The 25,018-nt window shown below is 39.3% G+C and overlaps 2 protein-coding genes and 1 long non-coding RNA gene across 3 annotated transcripts; 2 read left to right on the forward strand and 1 right to left on the reverse strand.

Moving 5' to 3' along the window:
- On the forward strand, positions 1-24,870 carry LOC140751241 (uncharacterized). The gene is made up of 7 exons (XM_073085128.1): positions 1-417; positions 806-1,114; positions 1,632-1,775; positions 2,368-2,493; positions 4,837-4,959; positions 22,380-22,577; positions 23,780-24,870. The coding sequence occupies exons 1-7, from the start codon at positions 217-219 to the stop codon at positions 23,852-23,854; spliced, it is 1,176 nt and encodes a 391-aa protein (XP_072941229.1). The 5' UTR covers positions 1-216; the 3' UTR covers positions 23,855-24,870.
- Positions 3,662-4,099, forward strand: LOC140751251 (uncharacterized). The gene is made up of 2 exons (XR_012103287.1): positions 3,662-3,756; positions 3,838-4,099. It is a non-coding gene; the product is annotated as an uncharacterized LOC140751251 (long non-coding RNA).
- On the reverse strand, positions 11,038-12,131 carry LOC140751201 (uncharacterized). The gene is made up of 2 exons (XM_073085063.1): positions 12,080-12,131; positions 11,038-11,924 (listed from the first exon to the last, which is right to left on the reverse strand). The coding sequence occupies exons 1-2, from the start codon at positions 12,129-12,131 to the stop codon at positions 11,038-11,040; spliced, it is 939 nt and encodes a 312-aa protein (XP_072941164.1).
- Positions 24,871-25,018: the final 148 nt, after the last annotated feature.

Below are 25,018 nucleotides of genomic sequence, written 5' to 3' on the forward strand. Positions count from 1 at the left end.
AATGACAACTGTCAAATTGCCGAAAATAAAATGGAGAATGTGTAAACAGACAATGTTTTGTTTATAAATTGATGATCTTTGAAATAATTGTTCTGTTTTTACAAAAGCTTTCGTGTTAAATCGTAGTTTAGATATCGGCGATTATGTTACACACTATTACTGTCGCTTTCAACGCGTGTTATAGTTATTTTAGGATATCTTAGTGTAATATTAAAAATGTTAGCTGTATTACTAATAAACAGAATGCTAACTAGTCGGAAAAAGTCGTGTAAGGTGAAAGAAGCTAAAGCAGAGCTGAAACTAGACTTAGAACAGTGCAGAACGTGTTTAAGTACTGAAAGTTTGGTCGCTTTGTTTAATAGTAAAGATTCGGACAAGAAGCGATCCAGGGATCTGTTTACGATCACCGGTCTTGAGGTTAGTTTATTATTTTTAATACAACATTTAAGTAGCAAAAGGACATGAAATCCACCTGATGGTAAGTGGCTTCTGCTGCCCATGGATATATGTAATCACCCTCAGATGAGGTTAGATTATTTGAGAAGTCGTCCACAGATGCGTTGCTGAAGACCACTGAAGACAAAGTTGGGTTGAGGAATATATGAATCCCATACCACACCTTTCAAACCAGAGCACAGCAGCGCTTAACACTCTTTTATGAGGCAGAAACAGGTGCGGCAGTGGTGGTTCCACTACCTCCACTTTACATTACTTATCAAATATACAATCTGATTTCTTTATTTTATCTCCATGTAACTCTTAAATACACATTATTCTATGTTCTCTTTACTTTGTTATATTTCAGATAAAAATAAACGACGGCCTCTCACAGAAAATTTGCACAAAATGCATAGAGTCCCTCGAGTCAGCCCTTAAGTTCAGGCGTACGAGCCGGAAGACCCACAAGTCTCTCTTAGCCGTGAAGCCTAAGCCCTACATTGAAGTGACTGTGCCGGTTGAGAATCCGGAGCCGAAAGTTGAGGAGTTTGATGATGGAGAGGCGTTTGGTTGTGAAGCGTTCGGAGAAGACTTCCAGAATGACGATTATAAGGTGGAGGAGGATGTTAAGATAATTAAGGAGGAAGTTAAGTTAATTAAGAAGAAAATTAAACAGGTAACTTTAGCCCATTTATCTTTTTTTTTGTAATATAGGAGTAGCAGACGAGTATACATTCCACCTGATTGTAAGTGGCTACTGCCGCCATGGACATCTGTAATCAACCCTAGATAGAATTAGATATTCCTACTTGAGGTCGACCACAGATGCGCCGCTACCTGTGAGGACTAAGCTGGAACACCTCGGAAAAGTATGTCTCCCTTACCACATCCTTTAAAATGGAACACAGCAGCGCCTATCACTGCTGTTATTAGGTAGAAATAGGTGTGGCGGTGGTGCCGCCGGAGTTGAATCACAAAGGGCTCTACCACCTTCAAAACTATTATTGCAGTGGACTATGGCTTAATCCTTCTCATATTCATATTCATATTCATTTATTTGCTTTTAAATTCTCATTCTGAGAATCCCGTGACCAGCAGTAAGACAGTAATGGGTTGATGAGGATATGTCTCCGGCAACATCCTCACTCTTTTCGACCAGTTAATACAGATCCTATTCCACATATTATTTTCAGAAACCCTCAGCACCACCCAAGAAGAAGCAAGGGGACGTACCAAACGCATCATCATACAAATGCACCTGGTGCAGCAAGGAGTTCCGGATGAAGGCCACATACAAGGCGCATATGCGATTCCATACCAATTACTGTGTTTGTGAGGTTTGTATGTGAAATATATTTCTTTATATATAGCATTGAAGCATAGATAAGTATAGATATCTCACTGCCCTGTAATTGAAGGAAGCCGTTAAATGGCTTACACGGCTGACAAATGTGTTTAATTTAATGGCTGTCATGGTGTAATTTACGCGGAACAATGCTAACATGCGCAGTTAAGTGGTGCAAAAACACGAAATCGAAAAAAAAAGCGCGGAGAAATATCGTTTCATTCGTAAATGATCTAAAAACTACAGTTTTGAAATATTTTTCAAACCCTATATAAGATTAATCAACCCCAGATAAGAAGAGATTCTTAAATGAAGTTGGCCACACGTGCATTACTACCCCTAAAGTCTAATTACCAGAACCAAACCAAACCAGAACACAGTAGCGCTTAACACTGCTGTTATTAGGCAGAAATATGTGTGTGGTGGTGCCACCACAGTCTAACCACAAAACGTTCCTCCCATCTGAGAATCTGATGGATGAGATCTCCCATCTGATCGTAAGTGGCGACTGCCACCTGCCACTATAAGCTGATAAGAAAAGAGTTGCTTTATCAAAAAATCTCAATTTTCCGTTATATTTCCAGGCATGCGGCAAGAGATGCAGGAACAACAACCAACTACAAGAGCACAAGCGCGCGAGACACGGCCTCGGGAAGATACACAAGTGCGCGTACTGCGAGTACAGTTCCGCGACCAAGGAGGCGCTCACGGTGAGTGTCCGGCTCGGAGGACCATATTTAGTTAATAATATTTTGGTAGACAAAGTTGTTTTATAAGTATTTTAGAATATTGTTTTGTAGATATTCTGCTGTCCTATTAGTGGGTCGTTGCACGTACTGTAACCAAAGATATAGTGTGTGTGTGTGTGTGTTTGTGTGTGTTATAGCCATTTTGTAAATGTAATTGTTGCATGTACTGAAGGTGGTAGAACCCTTTGTGGTTCGACGTTAGCGGCCTTAACGCCACACCTATTTCTGTTATAACAGCAGTGTTAAGCGCTGCTGTGTTCTGGTTTGAAGGGTTTGGTAAGAGAGACAGACTTTTCCGAGGCGTTCCAGCTTAGTCCTCAGAGGTAGCGGCGCTGTGGCCGACCTCAGGTAGGAATATCTAATCCTATCTGTGGTTGATTACAGATGTCCATGGGCGGCAGTAACTTACCATCAGGTGGACTGCATGCTCGTCTGCTACTCCTATACAATATATAAAAAATATCATTTCATTTCATACAAGACTAGCTGACCCGGCAAACTTTGTACCGCTTCAAAATCTATTTATCAAATATATTTCATATAAAATATAGCCTATGTTACTCGTGGATAATGTAGCTTTCGAATGGTAAAAGATTTTTTGAAATCGGTCCAGTACTTTTTGAACCTATTCATTACAACCAAACAAACAAAGTTTTCCTCTTTATAATATTGTTATAGTATAGATAACATAGGTCAACAATTTTTAATTTTTTTTTTGTGCATGAGTTTTACTTAATATATTCTGATTATATAAGCAAATATATATAAAAAAATGAAATTACAAATCGATAATATTTGCTTTTATAGAAATTAGAGCAATTTAACATTTTTTTATTTTCGAGTCCAATAAAGTCGGTCTTGGCACACTAACGTTGTCAAAAGAGTGGCAAGGGGGCGGAGTGTAGTGTTTCTTGCATCACTCCTTGTGTACGAAAGTAAATGATTGCTTATTTCAGTGGAATAACGTAATTCATTTTTTTTTCGTTGTATCAGTCTGTACAAAATGACTTCGAGATGTTGTAAACGAGACGCCGACATATTTTATTATATTTGCGGCGAATTTATGACAAAATGAGAGAAAAAGGACGATTTATGTACAAATTTAAAGATTTCCGACGCATATCAACTTACTTCCATCTGTATACTGTATACCTGTTAAAAATCAAGATAAAAAATGGGCCTCACATATTGTGTCAGGTAACACTTGCAGAAATATTCTGGACGGTGAGTTTATTCATTTTTTTAATTTAATAGCTATTTTATAATAACTTTAATTAGGTTATAATATGGTACGTTTTATTGTAGGTTGGTACCGAGGTGAAAAAAGAGCAATGAAGTTTGCAGTGCCAAGATTTTGGAGGATACTCAGTAATCATCGCATAGATTGTTATTTTTGTATTGTGAATCCACACAAAGATAATAAAATCAAAGAAAACATATTATCCGGATCTACCAACGACTGTTTAGTGTTGATTAATAAGTACTTGCATTCTATTTTAAAATTTCTGTTATAAGAATGTATCATTAATTGATGTTTGTGTATCTTTTAATAAATCAACTGTGTCCATTTTTCATATGTTATTGAGCGTTTCCTATCTTTAAAATTATATAAAACAAATTGTGTGTGATATATTATCGATCTTTTTTATTCGTTTGAAGGACTTATTGCTGCCATTATGTGTAGAACATCGTTCAAATGTCCGCACGGTTTTTATGGTTATGGTCTGCAAAAGGCAGAGTTCTTATGGGCGACGGGAAATCGACTGTCTCAGATTCTAGTGCACACTCTCACGGACAGCGGCGATGTTTTCGGCAGATCTTCCGTTTCGTTGATATACGAATGTTAGTCAATCATTTAATGACCCAGTAGACTTTAATTTATCCACCAGATTGCGAATAGTCCTCTCGGAAGGACGATTATGGCGACCACGCGGTAGCGGACGATTGTAGCACGCGTTGCCCGAACAGAATAGCTTTTTGATACAATAATTTTATTATTTGTTCATGTTGTTGAATGCTATAAACGTCCATGGTAATTTGGCAAAACAAACTGAATAAATTAAAACTAATTTGACAGATGTTGCTTCAGTAAGATGACCGTTATCAACTTTCAAAGTTCGGAAGTCCTTGTTAGAAGACCCTATATTTTCATTGATTTGAATTTTCCAATTTTTACACATAAAAGTAAATTCAGAACTATTTTCTGTTCTTTTTCTTATTTCTAGGTATAAAAGGAATAAAAATAACGTATGTATAACCCATGCTCAAAAATTCTGTAGACCGGTGTAATCGGTTCTATTTCAGATACACGAAAGACGGCATACGGGCGAGCGGCCATACATATGCGACCACTGCGGCGCCACCTTCCATCGCAGGTCCAATCTGGTGCAACACATCGCGATACATCTACCGGATAAGAACTTCCAGGTAAGAAAGTACTAGTTCGTTCTGAATATAGAAATGAATAGCGTCACCATAGCACTACATAGGTATGACTACACCTGCTCGGAATAACTTCAGAGCGGACTACCAGTTTGGCGCGAACTGTAATGTTGTTTTAATATTTATTTGGGCGATTTTTTGTTCATTGATTTCAGTTTTTTTTACTGTAGATGTTTTTAAGGTGCTAGTAATTTTGTATTTTTACCAATACATAGGTAATACGGTTTTTTCTAGTTTTGATTTTTTAAATATTTCTGACGATTCTGTAATAATAGACGCGATATTTGTCATAACGTGACGTTTTTATGCGTCGAGATATTAAAATTAAAACCCCGGTCATTCACTGCGAGCGAGTCAGTATGTGTACGCTTCGCTTGCTGGTAATATTTCGGGAACTTTAAAATATAAATGAGGGTCAGATGTGTATTTTTTTGTAATGCGGCAGATTTTTTGGACGCTAGTTTTTTTTTAGAGAAATGTATAAGATGATTTTTCCAAGAATTTGGAGATTTTTACTATTTTTGACAATTTTATTTTAATGTCTTTTTTACGATAGTGCATTTTAAGGATATCGGAAAACTAGAAATTTATGCTGTAGACGCAATCTTATTAAATTTTTTTTTTTCAATATTTGCGTCGAATGATTTTATTACAATCCCCGGTCGGGCAGTGCGAGCTGTGCCCGAGGCGGCTGCAGTCGCGCAAGCTGCTGCAGATCCACAAGCACAACGCGCACACGGGCAAGCGCTACGGCTACCTGTGCGCGGTGTGCGCGCACCGCTTCGAGAAGCCGAACAAGCCGCGCGCACACCCGCTGACGATACTGACGGGGCTCTGGGCTTTACGCGTTGGTGTCTGTAGGGTATTTGGGTGTAGAATGAAAAATAGGGTTAGATATGTAATTTTTGTAATACGGCAGATATTTTAACTAACGTTTTTTTTTCAATAATGTGTACTCCTTTATATTTTTATATTTTTTTTTAATATTGAGATTTTAGAAAAAATTAAGGTGCTATTTTTTTTTTGACGAAAAATGTGTAACGGCTTTTTCTAGATTTTTTTTGATTTTTATGCAATTTTCTTTTATTTACATTTTTCGAAAAGATAGTTGGTGTTTTATAATGATGCGATAACATGGACATTTTTGTATTTTTTTTATTTAAATTACTTTTTTAAGGTGCCAGTTTTTTTTACCGAAAAACTGCGTAAACCTTTTTTTATATTTTTGCCGATTTTCTTTTGTTTGTTTTTTTTAAGTTTGATTTAATAACAGACGGGATAATTCTACCAATTCATTTTTTTTTATTTGTCGTATAAAAAAGTAAAAGTGAATCCCCGGTCGGTCAGTGCGAGCTGTGTCCGAAGCGGCTGCAGTCGCGCAAGCTGCTGCAGATCCACAAGCACAACGCGCACACGGGCAAGCGCTACGGCTACCTGTGCGCGGTGTGCGCGCACCGCTTCGAGAAGCCGAACAAGGTGCGCGCACCCGCTGACGATACTGACGGGGCTCTGGGCTTTACGCGTTGGTGTCTGTAGGGTTTCTGCGTGGTTTCGAATGTAAATTAGGGTCAGATGTGTAATTTTCGTAATTCGGCAGATTTTTTGACCAATATTTTTGATTTTTTTTTCAAAAAAGTGTATATTTTCGTATTTTTTTAAATATTGAGATTTTAGATACTTTTTTTTAGAAAAAACGAAGGTGCTAGTTTTGTTTTTTTTTTTTTACAAAAAAACGTGTAACACGATTTCTTGGTTTCGTTGGTGTCTTAATAACAGACGGGATAATCCTACCAATCCAGTTTTTTTTTTATTTGACGCATCAAAATTTAAAAGTAAATCCCCGGTCGGTCAGTGCGAGCTGTGCCCGAAGCGGCTGCAGTCGCGCAAGCTGCTGCAGATCCACAAGCACAACGCGCACACGGGCAAGCGCTACGGCTACCTGTGCGCGGTGTGCGCGCACCGCTTCGAGAAGCCGAACAAGGTTCGCGCGCACACTCGCCGACGATACTGCCGGGGCTCTGGGCTTTACGCGTTGGTGTCTGTAGGGTATTTGGGTGTAGAATGAAAAATAGGGTTAGATGTGTAATTCTTGTAATACGTCAGATTTTTAAACATTTTTTTTTCGAGAAATGTGTAATCCTTTATATTTTCGTATGTTTTTGAATATTGAGATTTTAGATATTTTAAAAAAAATGAAGGTGCTAGTTTTGTTTTTTTTTTTGACGAAAAATGCTTTTGTCACGGCTTTTTCTACATTTTTTTTTTTAATATTACTGCGATTTTCTTTTGTTTACTTTTTTCGAAATATTAGTGTTTTATGATGATGCGATAACCGCGACAAGTTTTTATTTTTTAATTTAAATGACCTTTTTTAAAATGCCAGTATTTTTTCCGAAAAACTGCGTAAACCTTTTTTTATATTTTTGGCGATTTTCTTTTGTTTTCTTTTTTTTGAAAGCTCGAAGTTGATGCTTTAATAATATATTTTTAGCATCAGAAGTGGAAAATTATTAAAAAAATAAAAAAAATAACAGAAAAGTTCATTTATTGAAAAATAACAATTTAAGTAAAAATTAAATCAAATAAGAACTAAGTAAAATCGACACAAATAAATAACGAAACCAAATACTGCAAACTTCAAAGAAATTAAATAACAAGAAAAAAAGAATAATTGGAAACAAAAATGGCTTACATGACCTTAATAACGATCTACACTGATTTTCCCAAACGTCCGTACAGTCCAGCGCTCACGAGCAAAATGCCCTTTTAATTCTGAGTACCCTCCTTATATAGCCCCTCGCCAGGTAGTTGATGACGTTGCATGCGAACTCCTTACACGGCCTCTCCTGACGTTGAGTCGTCCTCGACGCAAATCCCTTGAGTTCCGCTGGGACCTGCGGCCGCAGAGGTCGGTGGGCCGTCATCTACGTCGTCATCAAGCAAGGGCATGGATAGATTACTTGTAGGACCAGCCTCAATTGGTAAAGTCTCTTCTTCAATGCTAGTTTCATCTAAAACAAAGAAACCATTCCCCACAATTCATGGAAGAAAGTTAAAAACGTTAGACCTAACAGACCTATCAGAATATCTCCAGTCAATCAATTCATTCATCGTTCTTTCATTCTCATAAAAGTGAAACAAATAAAACAAATTGTATTCCTGTTTTTCATAAGGCCTTTATACTTCGATCTTGATAGTAGACTTCACGATGTTCAGTAACGTAGTCCTGTAATATGGCCCCAGGCCCGTTCATACGAACGCATTCCACACGCAGACTATAGTCAAACGTGTGAAGCTTCCCGACAAGCAGACCACATTCATGCGAGTCGAGGCTTCCAAATACGCTGACCATCGTCACACGCATTAGGGCATCTCAACGTGCAGAGCGAATCATACAAGTGAGGAATACTAATCATCCATGATTCACCATAAAGGCTTACATAGGAACTCGTATAGCAAATATTCATCCGTGGTTCACCATAAGGGCTTACACAGGAACTCGTATAGCAAATATTCATCCGTGGTCCACCATAAGGGCTTACACAGGAACTCGTATAGCAAATATTCATCCGTGGTTCACCATAAGGGCTTACACAGGAACTCGTATAGCAAATATTCATCCGTGGTTCACCATAAGGGCTTACACAGGAACTCGTATAGCAAATATTCATCCGTGGTTCACCATAAGGGCTTACACAGGAACTCGTATAGCAAATATTCATCCGTGGTCCACCATAAGGGCTTACACAGGAACTCGTATAGCAAATATTCATCCGTGGTTCACCATAAGGGCTTACACAGGAACTCGTATAGCAAATATTCATCCGTGGTCCACCATAAGGGCTTACACAGGAACTCGTATAGCAAATATTCATCCGTGGTCCACCATAAGGGCTTACACAGGAACTCGTATAGCAAATATTCATCCGTGGTTCACCATAAGGGCTTACACAGGAACTCGTATAGCAAATATTCATCCGTGGTTCACCATAAGGGCTTACACAGGAACTCGTATAGCAAATATTCATCCGTGGTTCACCATAAGGGCTTACACAGGAACTCGTATAGCAATATGTATCCGTGGTTCAAATTCAAATCGTTCATTTCCTTACCAAGGACCAATTTAAATTCCATTTGAAGTACCCTTAATGCCAGTATCGCACGGTAGACCATGCAGCACACGTTAGCACCAGCAGTGCTCGCACTGCACGGCATTTCCCGTACTGAATAACAGCTCCCAGTAACGCCTCGTAGCGCCCATAGCGCGCGGCAGCGCCCACAACGCTCATAGCGTGCGGCGGAGCCCGCATAGCACGGAGGAGCCTGCACAGCGCGGCGGCGCCCGCATAGCACGGCTTTGCCCGCAGATAACAGCAGCGCCCGCAAAGCGCAGCGTCGCCCGCAGATCACGGCGGCGCACGCAAAGCGCAGTGGCACCTGCACAGCGCAGTGACGCCCATAGAGAGCGGCAGCGCCCGCAGAGCGCAGCATCCGCAGAGAGCGGCAGCGCTCGCAGACCGCAGTGGCGCCAGTAGAGAGCGGTAGCGCCCGCAGAGCGCGGCATCCGCAGAGTGCAGCAACGGTCGCAGACCGCAGTATCGCCTGCACAGCGCAGTGGCGCCCGTAGAGAGCGGCATAAGAAGCATTTACATGACCCATTTTCCGCGTCACGATATGTTGTCATCATTCACCGGCTGTGTAGACCAGGAATCTCCATTCGTACCGCCCATGGAGTAACATCACAACATCTATCGACAGACTTGCTGCCTGCAAAAATAACTGACAAGGCCCACAATATGTAGGACTAGTTAAACGTTATTAGTTGTAACAGACTAAACAAAGTTTTAATTAAAATCATGGCTCGGCCAAACCTGACCCTGTTATAGGTCTACTCAAGTATTCGACTTCCGTGACTAGAAATGAACATTTGCCTAGATTAATGGAAATACACGCCATTGTAAGAGTCCTGAGTACCCGGCGCAATTGTTCAATTCCCTCACTTACAGAATTACTAACAAGGATTATGTCATCGACATAAACTAATACATTGCCTTCATTCATATGTGCGCAAAGGGTGTTATTAATAATTCGCTGATATGCTACAGGAGAATTAGCTAAGCCATAAGGCATCTTGACATATTCGAAGTGTTCTTCTGGTGTCACGAACCCAGTCAAGTGAATAGACTCCTCTTTTAGGGGAATTTGGTGGAATCCCGTGGCCATATCGAGACAGCTGAAGAACTTGTAGCTGCCCAACCTGTCGATATGGTCGTCGATTAATGGAAGAGGGTAGCGATCTTTGACAGTGATACGATTAAGTGCCCTACAATCGACACAGAGTCTATCCGAACCATCACGTTTTCTTACGAGTATGATTAGACTTGCATATTCAGAGTTAGAGCGCCTAATAACTCCTTTCTCTAAGAGGTCTTGAGTTATCTCGCGGACCTTAAGTTTTTCAGAATACGAAAGCCTATACGGTTTGTAAACGACAGGAGTTGAACTGGTAAGTCTTATCTCCATCTCTCCTGTTCGAATTGTGGTTGCAGCAGTTCCCGATATCAAAAATTGAGAGAATTCACTTATAACAGACCTAAGACCTTTCCAACTCAGCGCCTTGTAAAGGTGTATTTAATTCAAACTGGTCGACTAACTCAATAACGTTAGCCGCACTATTAACTTTATCAGAACGCGTGATGTGTTGTTTATCTTTCGTGCGAATATAAGTAATCCCATCACGGTTCAACACATCAGTTCCGATTATGATGGGCACGTTCATAAAAGTCTGTGAAACTACTATAAAATCTACTTCAATTGAGATGTCATTGAACTCTACTGTAATAGTAACGTATGATGTTGAGATTACTTCCCGATCACTAAGGCCCTTCCAAACGCAGTGCCTTGGCTTAGGATGACACGTAAAATGTTTTAAAATGCCTGAAGAAATGAGAGACACATCGTTGAATAAGAACATCTATTGGAATACCATCTATTACTAGTTGCTGAAGTTATGTCATTACTCGGTGAAATATCGGATCGGTAAGCGCAAAGACTGACATTGCGTTAATTATGTTGCACTGACTTAGCTTTGATGAAGCATTTATCCTCAGTGTGTCCTGACTTCTTGCAAAATGTACAAGTATTACTCGAAGACGGCTGCACATTGGAAGTTGTCTCAGAAGGTATATGTGGCGGACGACTATTAGACATGTTGGATTTGGGTTGTCTACAGTTGCGACTGACATGACCGAATCGATTACAATTATAGCATTTAGGAACTGAAGCGCCAAGTGGTTTTGTTACATAACTATGTCTTTTATGTTCAACTACCCTATCCCGTTTTCTTGCTAAAGGCTTTGTGTAAATCGAAAGGAATGAAACGATAGTGTCGGGAGCCAGGTTAGCGTTGGCGGCCGCAGCGCGCACTTGTGCATTATCTATACCGCGTATCACTATAAGAGTTCTCAAATCATCACTTATCCCCCGAACTATCTTCAAACGCAATAGCGTACAACGAGCGTATTCAGCATAACTAGGGTACTTATCCGAAGTTTTATTCATTGCGTCAAACAAAATATTGGCATAGTCCAATTTACCAGGACAAAGAGGTATGAACTCGCGTTTAAAATTAGACCAAGTACGATCATTTGACACCCATTCACCTAACCACACCCTAGCGTCTCCCTTCAGACATGACGCTACACGCGACAAGCATTCGTGATCGTTCCATCCATTAGTTTCCCTGGCGCGATCCACCTCTTCACACCATGCTTCGATGCTATTAATTGATGGGTCGAAGTTGGAAACATAATAATGTTGCGACCTTGAAGGTTGCATTGTTTTAATTGCTTGCATCAAAGCATTAGCGAGGGTAGATGCCTCAGAACAAGGAGTACTAGATTCCACGGATTGCTGTCGCGGCGCAACATTATCAGATATAGGAGTCGTAACTGTGGGTGGAACATTGATTTCATGAGCAGCTTGTGCTTTATCTTTAAGTGAACGCGTTTCGACAGGTGAAACATTCCGCGACCGTGACCTTAAACTAACGCGATGGTCACTGCGAGAACGACTACGCGACTCACGCCTAACCTGGGTACGCAACCGGTGTACTTCAGTATTGTGAGAATCAAGTCGATCTCGGACACGTAAGCCATTTCGTGAAGAATGACGCCTATTGCTCGAATCGTTCGGCCTATCACTACTAGAATTGCGTGATCTTCGTGAGGCAGGTCGAGCCCGACTGCGCGAATCGTCCACAAGATCACGCCTCCGTGGACTAGGAGTTCTCGTACGTCTCATTATAACCGTAGAAATGAACAACAAAACACACAAAATATCAAAAAAATGAAGCAAGCAGTAATTGCAACAAGAAAAATTCAATTTCAAAAGTTAACGGTCTTTCAGGCGTTATTGTGAGCTTATGAGTCCTTTATCCCACTTCTGATTTTAGCATCAGAAGTGGAAAATTATTAAAAAAATAAAAAAAATAACAGAAAAGTTCATTTATTGAAAAATAACAATTTAAGTAAAAATTAAATCAAATAAGAACTAAGTAAAATCGACACAAATAAATAACGAAACCAAATACTGCAAACTTCAAAGAAATTAAATAACAAGAAAAAAAGAATAATTGGAAACAAAAATGGCTTACATGACCTTAATAACGATCTACACTGATTTTCCCAAACGTCCGTACAGTCCAGCGCTCACGAGCAAAATGCCCTTTTAATTCTGAGTACCCTCCTTATATAGCCCCTCGCCAGGTAGTTGATGACGTTGCATGCGAACTCCTTACAATATATTTTTAAATTTGACGTATCAAAAAGTAAAAGTGAATCCCCGGTCGGTCAGTGCGAGCTGTGTCCGAAGCGGCTGCAGTCGCGCAAGCTGCTGCAGATCCACAAGCACAACGCGCACACGGGCAAGCGCTACGGCTACCTGTGCGCGGTGTGCGCGCACCGCTTCGAGAAGCCGAACAAGGTGCGCGCACCCGCTGACGATACTGACGGGGCTCTGGGCTTTACGCGTTGGTGTCTGTAGGGTTTCTGCGTGGTTTCGAATGTAAATTAGGGTCAGATGTGTAATTTTCGTAATTCGGCAGATTTTTTGACCAATATTTTTGATTTTTTTTTCAAAAAAGTGTATATTTTCGTATTTTTTTAAATATTGAGATTTTAGATACTTTTTTTTTAGAAAAAACGAAGGTGCTAGTTTTGTTTTTTTTTTTTACAAAAAAACGTGTAACACGATTTCTTGGTTTCGTTGGTGTCTTAATAACAGACGGGATAATCCTACCAATCCAGTTTTTTTTTTTATTTGACGCATCAAAATTTAAAAGTAAATCCCCGGTCGGTCAGTGCGAGCTGTGCCCGAAGCGGCTGCAGTCGCGCAAGCTGCTGCAGATCCACAAGCACAACGCGCACACGGGCAAGCGCTACGGCTACCTGTGCGCGGTGTGCGCGCACCGCTTCGAGAAGCCGAACAAGGTTCGCGCGCACACTCGCCGACGATACTGCCGGGGCTCTGGGCTTTACGCGTTGGTGTCTGTAGGGTATTTGGGTGTAGAATGAAAAATAGGGTTAGATGTGTAATTCTTGTAATACGTCAGATTTTTAAACATTTTTTTTTCGAGAAATGTGTAATCCTTTATATTTTCGTATGTTTTTGAATATTGAGATTTTAGATATTTTAAAAAAAATGAAGGTGCTAGTTTTGTTTTTTTTTTTGACGAAAAATGCTTTTGTCACGGCTTTTTCTACATTTTTTTTTTTAATATTACTGCGATTTTCTTTTGTTTACTTTTTTCGAAATATTAGTGTTTTATGATGATGCGATAACCGCGACAAGTTTTTATTTTTTAATTTAAATGACCTTTTTTAAAATGCCAGTATTTTTTCCGAAAAACTGCGTAAACCTTTTTTTATATTTTTGGCGATTTTCTTTTGTTTTCTTTTTTTTGAAAGCTCGAAGTTGATGCTTTAATAATATATATTTTTAAATTTGACGTATCAAAAAGTAAAAGTGAATCCCCGGTCGGTCAGTGCGAGCTGTGTCCGAAGCGGCTGCAGTCGCGCAAGCTGCTGCAGATCCACAAGCACAACGCGCACACGGGCAAGCGCTACGGCTACCTGTGCGCGGTGTGCGCGCACCGCTTCGAGAAGCCGAACAAGGTGCGCGCACCCGCTGACGATACTGACGGGGCTCTGGGCTTTACGCGTTGGTGTCTGTAGGGTTTCTGCGTGGTTTCGAATGTAAATTAGGGTCAGATGTGTAATTTTCGTAATTCGGCAGATTTTTTGACCAATATTTTTGATTTTTTTTTCAAAAAAGTGTATATTTTCGTATTTTTTTAAATATTGAGATTTTAGATACTTTTTTTTAGAAAAAACGAAGGTGCTAGTTTTGTTTTTTTTTTACAAAAAAACGTGTAACACGATTTCTTGGTTTCGTTGGTGTCTTAATAACAGACGGGATAATCCTACCAATCCAGTTTTTTTTTTTATTTGACGCATCAAAATTTAAAAGTAAATCCCCGGTCGGTCAGTGCGAGCTGTGCCCGAAGCGGCTGCAGTCGCGCAAGCTGCTGCAGATCCACAAGCACAACGCGCACACGGGCAAGCGCTACGGCTACCTGTGCGCGGTGTGCGCGCACCGCTTCGAGAAGCCGAACAAGGTTCGCGCGCACACTCGCCGACGATACTGCCGGGGCTCTGGGCTTTACGCGTTGGTGTCTGTAGGGTATTTGGGTGTAGAATGAAAAATAGGGTTAGATGTGTAATTCTTGTAATACGTCAGATTTTTAAACATTTTTTTTTCGAGAAATGTGTAATCCTTTATATTTTCGTATGTTTTTGAATATTGAGATTTTAGATACTTTAAAAAAAATGAAGGTGCTAGTTTTGTTTTTTTTTTTTTTGACGAAAAATGCTTTCGTCACGGCTTTTTCTACATTTTTTTTTTAATATTACTGCGATTTTCTTTTGTTTACTTTTTTCGAAATATTAGTGTTTTATGATGATGCGATAACCGCGACAAGTTTTTATTTTTTAATTTAAATGACCTTTTTTAAAATGCCAGTATTTTTTCCGAAAAACTGCGTAAACCTTTTTTTATATTTTTGGCGATTTTCTTTTGTTTTCTTTTTTTTGAAAGCTCGAAGTTGATGCTTTAATAATATATATTTTTAAATTTGACGTATCAAAAAGTAAAAGTGAATCCCCGGTCGGTCAGTGCGAGCTGTGTCCGAAGCGGCTGCAGTCGCGCAAGCTGCTGCAGATCCACAAGCACAACGCGCACACGGGCAAGCGCTACGGCTACCTGTGCGCGGTGTGCGCGCACCGCTTCGAGAAGCCGAACAAGGTGCGCGCACCCGCTGACGATACTGACGGGGCTCTGGGCTTTACGCGTTGGTGTCTGTAGGGTTTCTGCGTGGTTTCGAATGTAAATTAGGGTCAGATGTGTAATTTTCGTAATTCGGCAGATATTTGACCAATATTTTTGATTTTTTTTTCAAAAAAGTGTATATTTTCGTATTTTTTTAAATATTGAGATTTTAGATACTTTTTTTTAGAAAAAACGAAGGTGCTAGTTTTGTTTTTTTTTTTTACAAAAAAACGTGTAACACGATTTCTTGGTTTCGTTGGTGTCTTAATAACAGACGGGATAATCCTACCAATCCATTTTTTTTTTTATTTGACGCATCAAAATTTAAAAGTAAATCCCCGGTCGGTCAGTGCGAGCTGTGCCCGAAGCGGCTGCAGTCGCGCAAGCTGCTGCAGATCCACAAGCACAACGCGCACACGGGCAAGCGCTACGGCTACCTGTGCGCGGTGTGCGCGCACCGCTTCGAGAAGCCGAACAAGGTTCGCGCGCACACTCGCCGACGATACTGCCGGGGCTCTGGGCTTTACGCGTTGGTGTCTGTAGGGTATTTGGGTGTAGAATGAAAAATAGGGTTAGATGTGTAATTCTTGTAATACGTCAGATTTTTAAACATTTTTTTTTCGAGAAATGTGTAATCCTTTATATTTTCGTATGTTTTTGAATATTGAGATTTTAGATACTTTAAAAAAAATGAAGGTGCTAGTTTTGTTTTTTTTTTTTGACGAAAAATGCTTTCGTCACGGCTTTTTCTACATTTTTTTTTTTTAATATTACTGCGATTTTCTTTTGTTTACTTTTTTCGAAATATTAGTGTTTTATGATGATGCGATAACCGCGACAAGTTTTTATTTTTTAATTTAAATGACCTTTTTTAAAATGCCAGTATTTTTTCCGAAAAACTGCGTAAACCTTTTTTTATATTTTTGGCGATTTTCTTTTGTTTTCTTTTTTTTGAAAGCTCGAAGTTGATGCTTTAATAATATATATTTTTAAATTTGACGTATCAAAAAGTAAAAGTGAATCCCCGGTCGGTCAGTGCGAGCTGTGTCCGAAGCGGCTGCAGTCGCGCAAGCTGCTGCAGATCCACAAGCACAACGCGCACACGGGCAAGCGCTACGGCTACCTGTGCGCGGTGTGCGCGCACCGCTTCGAGAAGCCGAACAAGGTGCGCGCACCCGCTGACGATACTGACGGGGCTCTGGGCTTTACGCGTTGGTGTCTGTAGGGTTTCTGCGTGGTTTCGAATGTAAATTAGGGTCAGATGTGTAATTTTCGTAATTCGGCAGATTTTTTGACCAATATTTTTGATTTTTTTTTCAAAAAAGTGTATATTTTCGTATTTTTTTAAATATTGAGATTTTAGATACTTTTTTTTAGAAAAAACGAAGGTGCTAGTTTTGTTTTTTTTTTTTTACAAAAAAACGTGTAACACGATTTCTTGGTTTCGTTGGTGTCTTAATAACAGACGGGATAATCCTACCAATCCAGTTTTTTTTTTATTTGACGCATCAAAATTTAAAAGTAAATCCCCGGTCGGTCAGTGCGAGCTGTGCCCGAAGCGGCTGCAGTCGCGCAAGCTGCTGCAGATCCACAAGCACAACGCGCACACGGGCAAGCGCTACGGCTACCTGTGCGCGGTGTGCGCGCACCGCTTCGAGAAGCCGAACAAGGTTCGCGCGCACACTCGCCGACGATACTGCCGGGGCTCTGGGCTTTACGCGTTGGTGTCTGTAGGGTATTTGGGTGTAGAATGAAAAATAGGGTTAGATGTGTAATTCTTGTAATACGTCAGATTTTTAAACATTTTTTTTTCGAGAAATGTGTAATCCTTTATATTTTCGTATGTTTTTGAATATTGAGATTTTAGATATTTTAAAAAAAATGAAGGTGCTAGTTTTGTTTTTTTTTTTGACGAAAAATGCTTTTGTCACGGCTTTTTCTACATTTTTTTTTTTAATATTACTGCGATTTTCTTTTGTTTACTTTTTTCGAAATATTAGTGTTTTATGATGATGCGATAACCGCGACAAGTTTTTATTTTTTAATTTAAATGACCTTTTTTAAAATGCCAGTATTTTTTCCGAAAAACTGCGTAAACCTTTTTTTATATTTTTGGCGATTTTCTTTTGTTTTCTTTTTTTTGAAAGCTCGAAGTTGATGCTTTAATAATATATATTTTTAAATTTGACGTATCAAAAAGTAAAAGTGAATCCCCGGTCGGTCAGTGCGAGCTGTGTCCGAAGCGGCTGCAGTCGCGCAAGCTGCTGCAGATCCACAAGCACAACGCGCACACGGGCAAGCGCTACGGCTACCTGTGCGCGGTGTGCGCGCACCGCTTCGAGAAGCCGAACAAGGTGCGCGCACCCGCTGACGATACTGACGGGGCTCTGGGCTTTACGCGTTGGTGTCTGTAGGGTTTCTGCGTGGTTTCGAATGTAAATTAGGGTCAGATGTGTAATTTTCGTAATTCGGCAGATTTTTTGACCAATATTTTTGATTTTTTTTTCAAAAAAGTGTATATTTTCGTATTTTTTTAAATATTGAGATTTTAGATACTTTTTTTTAGAAAAAACGAAGGTGCTAGTTTTGTTTTTTTTTTTTACAAAAAAACGTGTAACACGATTTCTTGGTTTCGTTGGTGTCTTAATAACAGACGGGATAATCCTACCAATCCAGTTTTTTTTTTATTTGACGCATCAAAATTTAAAAGTAAATCCCCGGTCGGTCAGTGCGAGCTGTGCCCGAAGCGGCTGCAGTCGCGCAAGCTGCTGCAGATCCACAAGCACAACGCGCACACGGGCAAGCGCTACGGCTACCTGTGCGCGGTGTGCGCGCACCGCTTCGAGAAGCCGAACAAGGTTCGCGCGCACACTCGCCGACGATACTGCCGGGGCTCTGGGCTTTACGCGTTGGTGTCTGTAGGGTATTTGGGTGTAGAATGAAAAATAGGGTTAGATGTGTAATTCTTGTAATACGTCAGATTTTTAAACATTTTTTTTTTCGAGAAATGTGTAATCCTTTATATTTTCGTATGTTTTTGAATATTGAGATTTTAGATATTTTAAAAAAAATGAAGGTGCTAGTTTTGTTTTTTTTTTTGACGAAAAATGCTTTTGTCACGGCTTTTTCTACATTTTTTTTTTTAATATTACTGCGATTTTCTTTTGTTTACTTTTTTCGAAATATTAGTGTTTTATGATGATGCGATAACCGCGACAAGTTTTTATTTTTTAATTTAAATGACCTTTTTTAAAATGCCAGTATTTTTTCCGAAAAACTGCGTAAACCTTTTTTTATATTTTTGGCGATTTTCTTTTGTTTTCTTTTTTTTGAAAGCTCGAAGTTGATGCTTTAATAATATATATTTTTAAATTTGACGTATCAAAAAGTAAAAGTGAATCCCCGGTCGGTCAGTGCGAGCTGTGTCCGAAGCGGCTGCAGTCGCGCAAGCTGCTGCAGATCCACAAGCACAACGCGCACACGGGCAAGCGCTACGGCTACCTGTGCGCGGTGTGCGCGCACCGCTTCGAGAAGCCGAACAAGGTGCGCGCACCCGCTGACGATACTGACGGGGCTCTGGGCTTTACGCGTTGGTGTCTGTAGGGTTTCTGCGTGGTTTCGAATGTAAATTAGGGTCAGATGTGTAATTTTCGTAATTCGGCAGATTTTTTGACCAATATTTTTGATTTTTTTTTCAAAAAAGTGTATATTTTCGTATTTTTTTAAATATTGAGATTTTAGATACTTTTTTTTAGAAAAAACGAAGGTGCTAGTTTTGTTTTTTTTTTTACAAAAAAACGTGTAACACGATTTCTTGGTTTCGTTGGTGTCTTAATAACAGACGGGATAATCCTACCAATCCAGTTTTTTTTTTTATTTGACGCATCAAAATTTAAAAGTAAATCCCCGGTCGGTCAGTGCGAGCTGTGCCCGAAGCGGCTGCAGTCGCGCAAGCTGCTGCAGATCCACAAGCACAACGTGCACACGGGCAAGCGCTACGGCTACCTGTGCGCGGTGTGCGCGCACCGCTTCGAGAAGCCGAACAAGGTTCGCGCGCACACTCGCCGACGATACTGCCGGGGCTCTGGGCTTTACGCGTTGGTGTCTGTAGGGTATTTGGGTGTAGAATGAAAAATAGGGTTAGATGTGTAATTCTTGTAATACGTCAGATTTTTAAACATTTTTTTTTCGAGAAATGTGTAATCCTTTATATTTTCGTATGTTTTTGAATATTGAGATTTTAGATACTTTAAAAAAAATGAAGGTGCTAGTTTTGTTTTTTTTTTTTGACGAAAAATGCTTTCGTCACGGCTTTTTCTACATTTTTTTTTTTAATATTACTGCGATTTTCTTTTGTTTACTTTTTTCGAAATATTAGTGTTTTATGATGATGCGATAACCGCGACAAGTTTTTATTTTTTAATTTAAATGACCTTTTTTAAAATGCCAGTATTTTTTCCGAAAAACTGCGTAAACCTTTTTTTATATTTTTGGCGATTTTCTTTTGTTTTCTTTTTTTTGAAAGCTCGAAGTTGATGCTTTAATAATATATATTTTTAAATTTGACGTATCAAAAAGTAAAAGTGAATCCCCGGTCGGTCAGTGCGAGCTGTGCCCGAAGCGGCTGCAGTCGCGCAAGCTGCTGCAGATCCACAAGCACAACGCGCACACGGGCAAGCGCTACGGCTACCTGTGCGCGGTGTGCGCGCACCGCTTCGAGAAGCCGAACAAGGTTCGCGCGCACACTCGCCGCGTGCACGGTGTTCCCGACCACCGCCAGCCGCCGGTGGTGCGTGTGCAACTTTAGGGGAGGGGGTTAGGGGTGCGTGGTGTATCAAAATGGAGATATAACGCTTATTCATGCTCTTATAACGTTTTTAGTGACGGTTATGTCTTTTATAAGTTCATTAGTTAAAAAATTGTTAATCTGCAATTGGTTGTAAGATATACTATATAAGAAATTTATTTGTATGATTTTAAGAACTATGGATTTTGTAATAATTCAATAATTTTTTTTTTTTTTTTCAATTTTGAAGGGGAAGACGCGTATGATTTTTTTGTATCAATCGTTTTTAGTATCATTAAATTCTATTATAGATCGATTGTACAATATACTTATTTGACCATTAAACTATGTATAATGATTTTTTAAAATTCTGGGAGTATTTTTTTTTAAATGTTGCGGTACTTACATATTGGTTCGATTGTAAAGTTTTGCATTTAATCGTTAAATTATTTTATCATAAAAATGACTAAGTTTTTACGCCATATATTGGCGTAGACTATAGATTTATTTGATAAGACTTTTGACGAAAATACGTAGGTACAGTTCCTTTGTACATTTTTGATATTAAATTATTTTATCAAAAAAAAATGTTTAATTTTTTTTATAATTTGTCTATATTTAACGCTTTATTTAATTAATAAATAATTTAACTTTCCAAAATCATAAAAACGAGATGATACGAAATGATCTACAACATAATATTTAAAACAGAATTAAAATATACATGTACAATTATTAAAACCACGAATTTCGCCGCTCCCCCCTCCCCTAACTGTACAGCTGACGCCGAAGATTCTGAGGTAAGGTAAAGACCCCAGTTGTTGACCACTGATTAGTAGTGAAACGAACGTACGTAATATTAATAGTAAATTGATATAACTACATGACGCTAATGGATTTCCGGTATTTGTAAAACTATTTGTTTTTGTTACATATATTTTCAGTGCAATTGACATCAATAATATGTATGTTCGTTTTTTACGTTTTTGAAGATATGTTATGTAAGGCACTAGTGGTTGACGTTTCATTTTGTGTGATAATATTGTTACCCGGTTGCGATGGGGAATGTTTTTCGACCAAATGTATGGCTAATTTTTTGGCTCGCTCTGCGATTTTAACATAATAATAATAATAATAATATATACTTTATTGTACCCATAAACAGAATCAAAACACATGGAAAATTAATAATTTTAAAAATACAATAGGCGGCCTTATCGCTCAGCAGCGATCTCTTCCAGGCAACCTTTAGGTGCGAAGTTAAAGTGAAAAGATATAGAATGATAGGTAGGGTGCAAAAACAGATTGTAGAATTTGGTATAAAATACAAATTTTGGAACAAATTATAGAAACAAATTATACGTATTTAAAAAGAAAGGAGCAAGATTTAAAAGAATAATAATATAATATAATTATTATGAGGTTTCATTGGATACGTCCAAATTGTGAATGTGACCAATGTTTTGTGTTTGTATAATAATTCTGATGACATGAATAATTAATTTGTTTATTGCTTTTTTGTGCGACATACAAAAAAGGAGAGTTAAAAGTTCATATGTTTTGTAATGCTATGTATTTCTTTCTACATCTAATACCTTCTACAGTTACCCGAGGTGTACTTGTGTGAGCTGTCCTTCAAACACTTTAATCGTGCCCAAAATTTGTATTTACAGTGAGACTCATAATTTACGAATGGTAGGAGGGCTGGTCACACAAACGTCTCATATAGGTACAATAAAATAAATAATAATTACTTCTCTCAATTGAGGTCGTGTTGTGCTTCGGTGTTAGTATAAAAAAATATATTGTAACTGACAATTTGTAAGTGCCCCTGTAGGTAAGCCTTCATTCACACATAACCACTTAGTTTCAATAGGACCACTGTCAACTACTAGTGACTAAAATAAATTAATTATAATTAAATGAATAGTTATTTCTTGTAAATCAAGTCAACCACTGGTGCCTTTACCTTACTTTATTTTAAAGTGCAGTTTTTATTCGATATGATTAGTTAACTTCGGAACAAAAATAATTAAAAACAAAAACTCAGATATTGAAATAGAATGATCTGTAAATATTTCAAGTCAATCCACCAACTTCTTTTTGAGTTATGCGGATACAAAAATATACAGAAGCTGAATTATTATACATTTAGGTTATGTATGACAATTCTGCCTCTAAACCTGTGTATGAAAATGAATTATAACCCAAATACCCACTTTCCATATTTCAGTGCCCAGTCTGTTTAAAATGGGAGAAGTCGCAGAAACTTCTCCAAGTGCACAGATACAATAAGCACAAAGCGAACAAGTATCGTTACTTATGCCCCGAGTGCGGTGACAGCTTCGCGCGACCCGGCTACGTGAGGCAGCACCTCGTGAGGGGCCACGGGGTCCCCAGGGGGCAGCAGGGGGCCATCCAGAAGTATGAGGTGCGTATGTACTAGTGCACAGACTGAAAAGTATTGGTACATTTGCCCTGGGTGTGGGGAAACTTTCACGCGGCAATGTGAGGCAGCACCTCGTGCGGGTCCACGGGGTCCCCAGGGGGCAGCAGGGGGCTATCCAGAAGTATGAGGTGCATATGTGGATACATAGGCACAAGTGCACAGACTGAACGAGTGTAGGTACATATGTCAGCGTGAGGCGCCACCTCGTGAGGGGCCACGGGGTCCCCAGGGGGCAGCAGGGGGGCATCCAGAAGTATGAGGTGCGTATGTACAAGTGCACAGATAGAACAAGTATATAAACATATAATGTCCGGTATGTGGTGAGAGCTTCACGCGATCCGGCAACGTGAGGCAGCACCTCGTGCGGGGCCACGAAGTCCCCAGGGGGCAGCAGGGGGCCATACAGAAGTATGAGGTGCGTATGTTTTCTATAAACACAAATATAAAGATGCACAGACTGAATAAGTACCGGGAGATGTTCACGCGACCCGGCAACGTCAGGCAACACCTCGTGAGAGGCCACGGGGTCCTCAGGGAGCAGCAGGGGGCCATCCACAGGTGTGAGGTCTGAAAACTATTTTACTTTTTGATGTTATACTTCTTTTGGGGCTTTTGGGTAAAATAATGTAAGTAATTTATATAAAACCGACAGATAATAATTCGACACTATAAACTTGTCTAATAAATATTGCAAGTTTTACTAAAATGCTTATTTTAATTTAAATACATGATACGTGTCGTGCCGTATTATTTTTTTGTAATCATTTCACTTATTGCGCGCGTAAATAAGTACACACATTGTTCGGGAGCAAGTTGGCTTCTCGTCGCGCAGCAATAAAATACGGTTTTGGTAAGCGGATATAATATCGTAATAAATCGTTACAAAATATGGAACGGTCGAGCGTGCGTCTGCGCCGAGGTTTGTTCGCGCACTGGCCCCGCCCGCCGGTGAGGTCAATGCCCCCGCGCTCCGCTCCCCTCGACCCGCTTCTTGCGTACACAAACATGCTTTTTGATTATTTAGATGTTTAATGATATAGTTATTCGCGCTTGGCGGCACTTTTGGGGCGGCAAAATTTCCCAAATAACGCCTTTTTCTTATTTTAGTTAGTAATTTTTCCGAAGTTTAGCTGCTTATTCTAGAGGGATCATTTCTGAGTATAGCTAATGAATGAATATTATAGTTTCAGGCACACCCGTTCACAACTTCAACTAAAGAAGAATTAACCAGAGTTAAAACACAAAATGTTGTCTCATAGTACTGACTTCTCAGGTAAATAGACTTATTTAGTAAAAGTGTGTATGAAATGTGAAAGTGAATAACAATTCTGTTTTTGTGTGTACATATTAAATAGTGTTAAATATTATTATAATAAGTATTAGATTAACGTTTATAGATTGTAGCGTCACCGCCGTCACATACTTGTTTTATAACAACACATTTGGTTCGACTCCGGCGGCACCACCGCCACACCTATTTCTACCTAATAACAGCAGTGTTAGGCGCTGCTGTGTTCCGGTTTGAAGGGTGTGGTAAGGGAGACAGACTTTTCCGAGGCGTTCCAGCTTAGTCCTCAGGGGTAGCGGCGCATCTGTGGCCGACCTCAGGTAGGAGTATCTAATCCTATCTGGGGTTTATTACAGATGTCCATGGGCGGCAGTAGCCACTTACCATCAGGTGGACTGCATGCTCGTCTGCTACTCTTATATTATAAAAAAAAAAAAAAAAAAAACAGTGTAGCACTGCTGTTCTGGTTTGAAGGGTGTGGTAAGGGGTTGCAACATAAGTCTTATTTATAGCAATACATTTGTAGCTAACCACAGTGGGTACTGCAAACCTATCTGAGGTTTATTACAGATGGCCAAACGAACGTTGTTAATATTTAATCTATCCATTGTTTTGCCTACCGGAGATTGACATTTGACAATTTCTTCATGCGTGTAGTCATTGTAAAGTTTCGATCTTTGGTAAGTAAAACAATGGATAGATTGAATATTAATAATGGACGATAAGCGACAGCCGTTTACCATTAAGTGGAATTTATTTGATATGTAAATTTAAGCCAACGAAAATGCGATAAAAGTTATTATTTACTACAAACAGACAATTCTGTATTTATAATTTTATATCTAGATCTTAAAATTGTAATATAGGTATTTCATACTGTAATTTAAATTGAAGAGCGCAGAGATCTCATTTGATTTGTAACTTTATTATGATGCGTCATTGATACACAATTTGTATGCCGTTGTGATTAAATATATTGAAAAAATACTGTTATCTGTTTTACTAAAATCCAATATTCTGTGCAAAACGCAAACAACTAAATCTTGGCATAATTCGTTAGGCTTAGTGAAATACTTTAAATTCCTTATTCCTTACTAATATTATAAATCCGAAAGTAACTCTGTGTGTCTGTCTG

Source organism: Epargyreus clarus, unplaced genomic scaffold (genome assembly GCF_041222505.1).
Source record: "Epargyreus clarus isolate Ecla_fem2 unplaced genomic scaffold, WU_Ecla_fem_2.2 ptg000022l, whole genome shotgun sequence".
Lineage (NCBI taxonomy): Eukaryota > Metazoa > Arthropoda > Insecta > Lepidoptera > Hesperiidae > Epargyreus > Epargyreus clarus.

Excerpts from the sequence above, each read along its gene's own strand:
- LOC140751241 (XM_073085128.1), top strand. The coding sequence starts at position 217 with ATGTTAGCTGTATTACTAATAAACAGAATGCTAACTAGTCGGAAAAAG. Across the intron at positions 1,776-2,367 it reads CCAATTACTGTGTTTGTGAG|GCATGCGGCAAGAGATGCAG; the intron begins GTTTGTATGTGA and ends TTATATTTCCAG. Across the intron at positions 2,494-4,836 it reads CGACCAAGGAGGCGCTCACG|ATACACGAAAGACGGCATAC; the intron begins GTGAGTGTCCGG and ends GTTCTATTTCAG.
- LOC140751201 (XM_073085063.1), bottom strand. The coding sequence starts at position 12,131 with ATGGCTTACGTGTCCGAGATCGACTTGATTCTCACAATACTGAAGTAC. Across the intron at positions 11,925-12,079 it reads CACAATACTGAAGTACACCG|TTACGACTCCTATATCTGAT; the intron begins GTTGCGTACCCA and ends TTCCACCCACAG.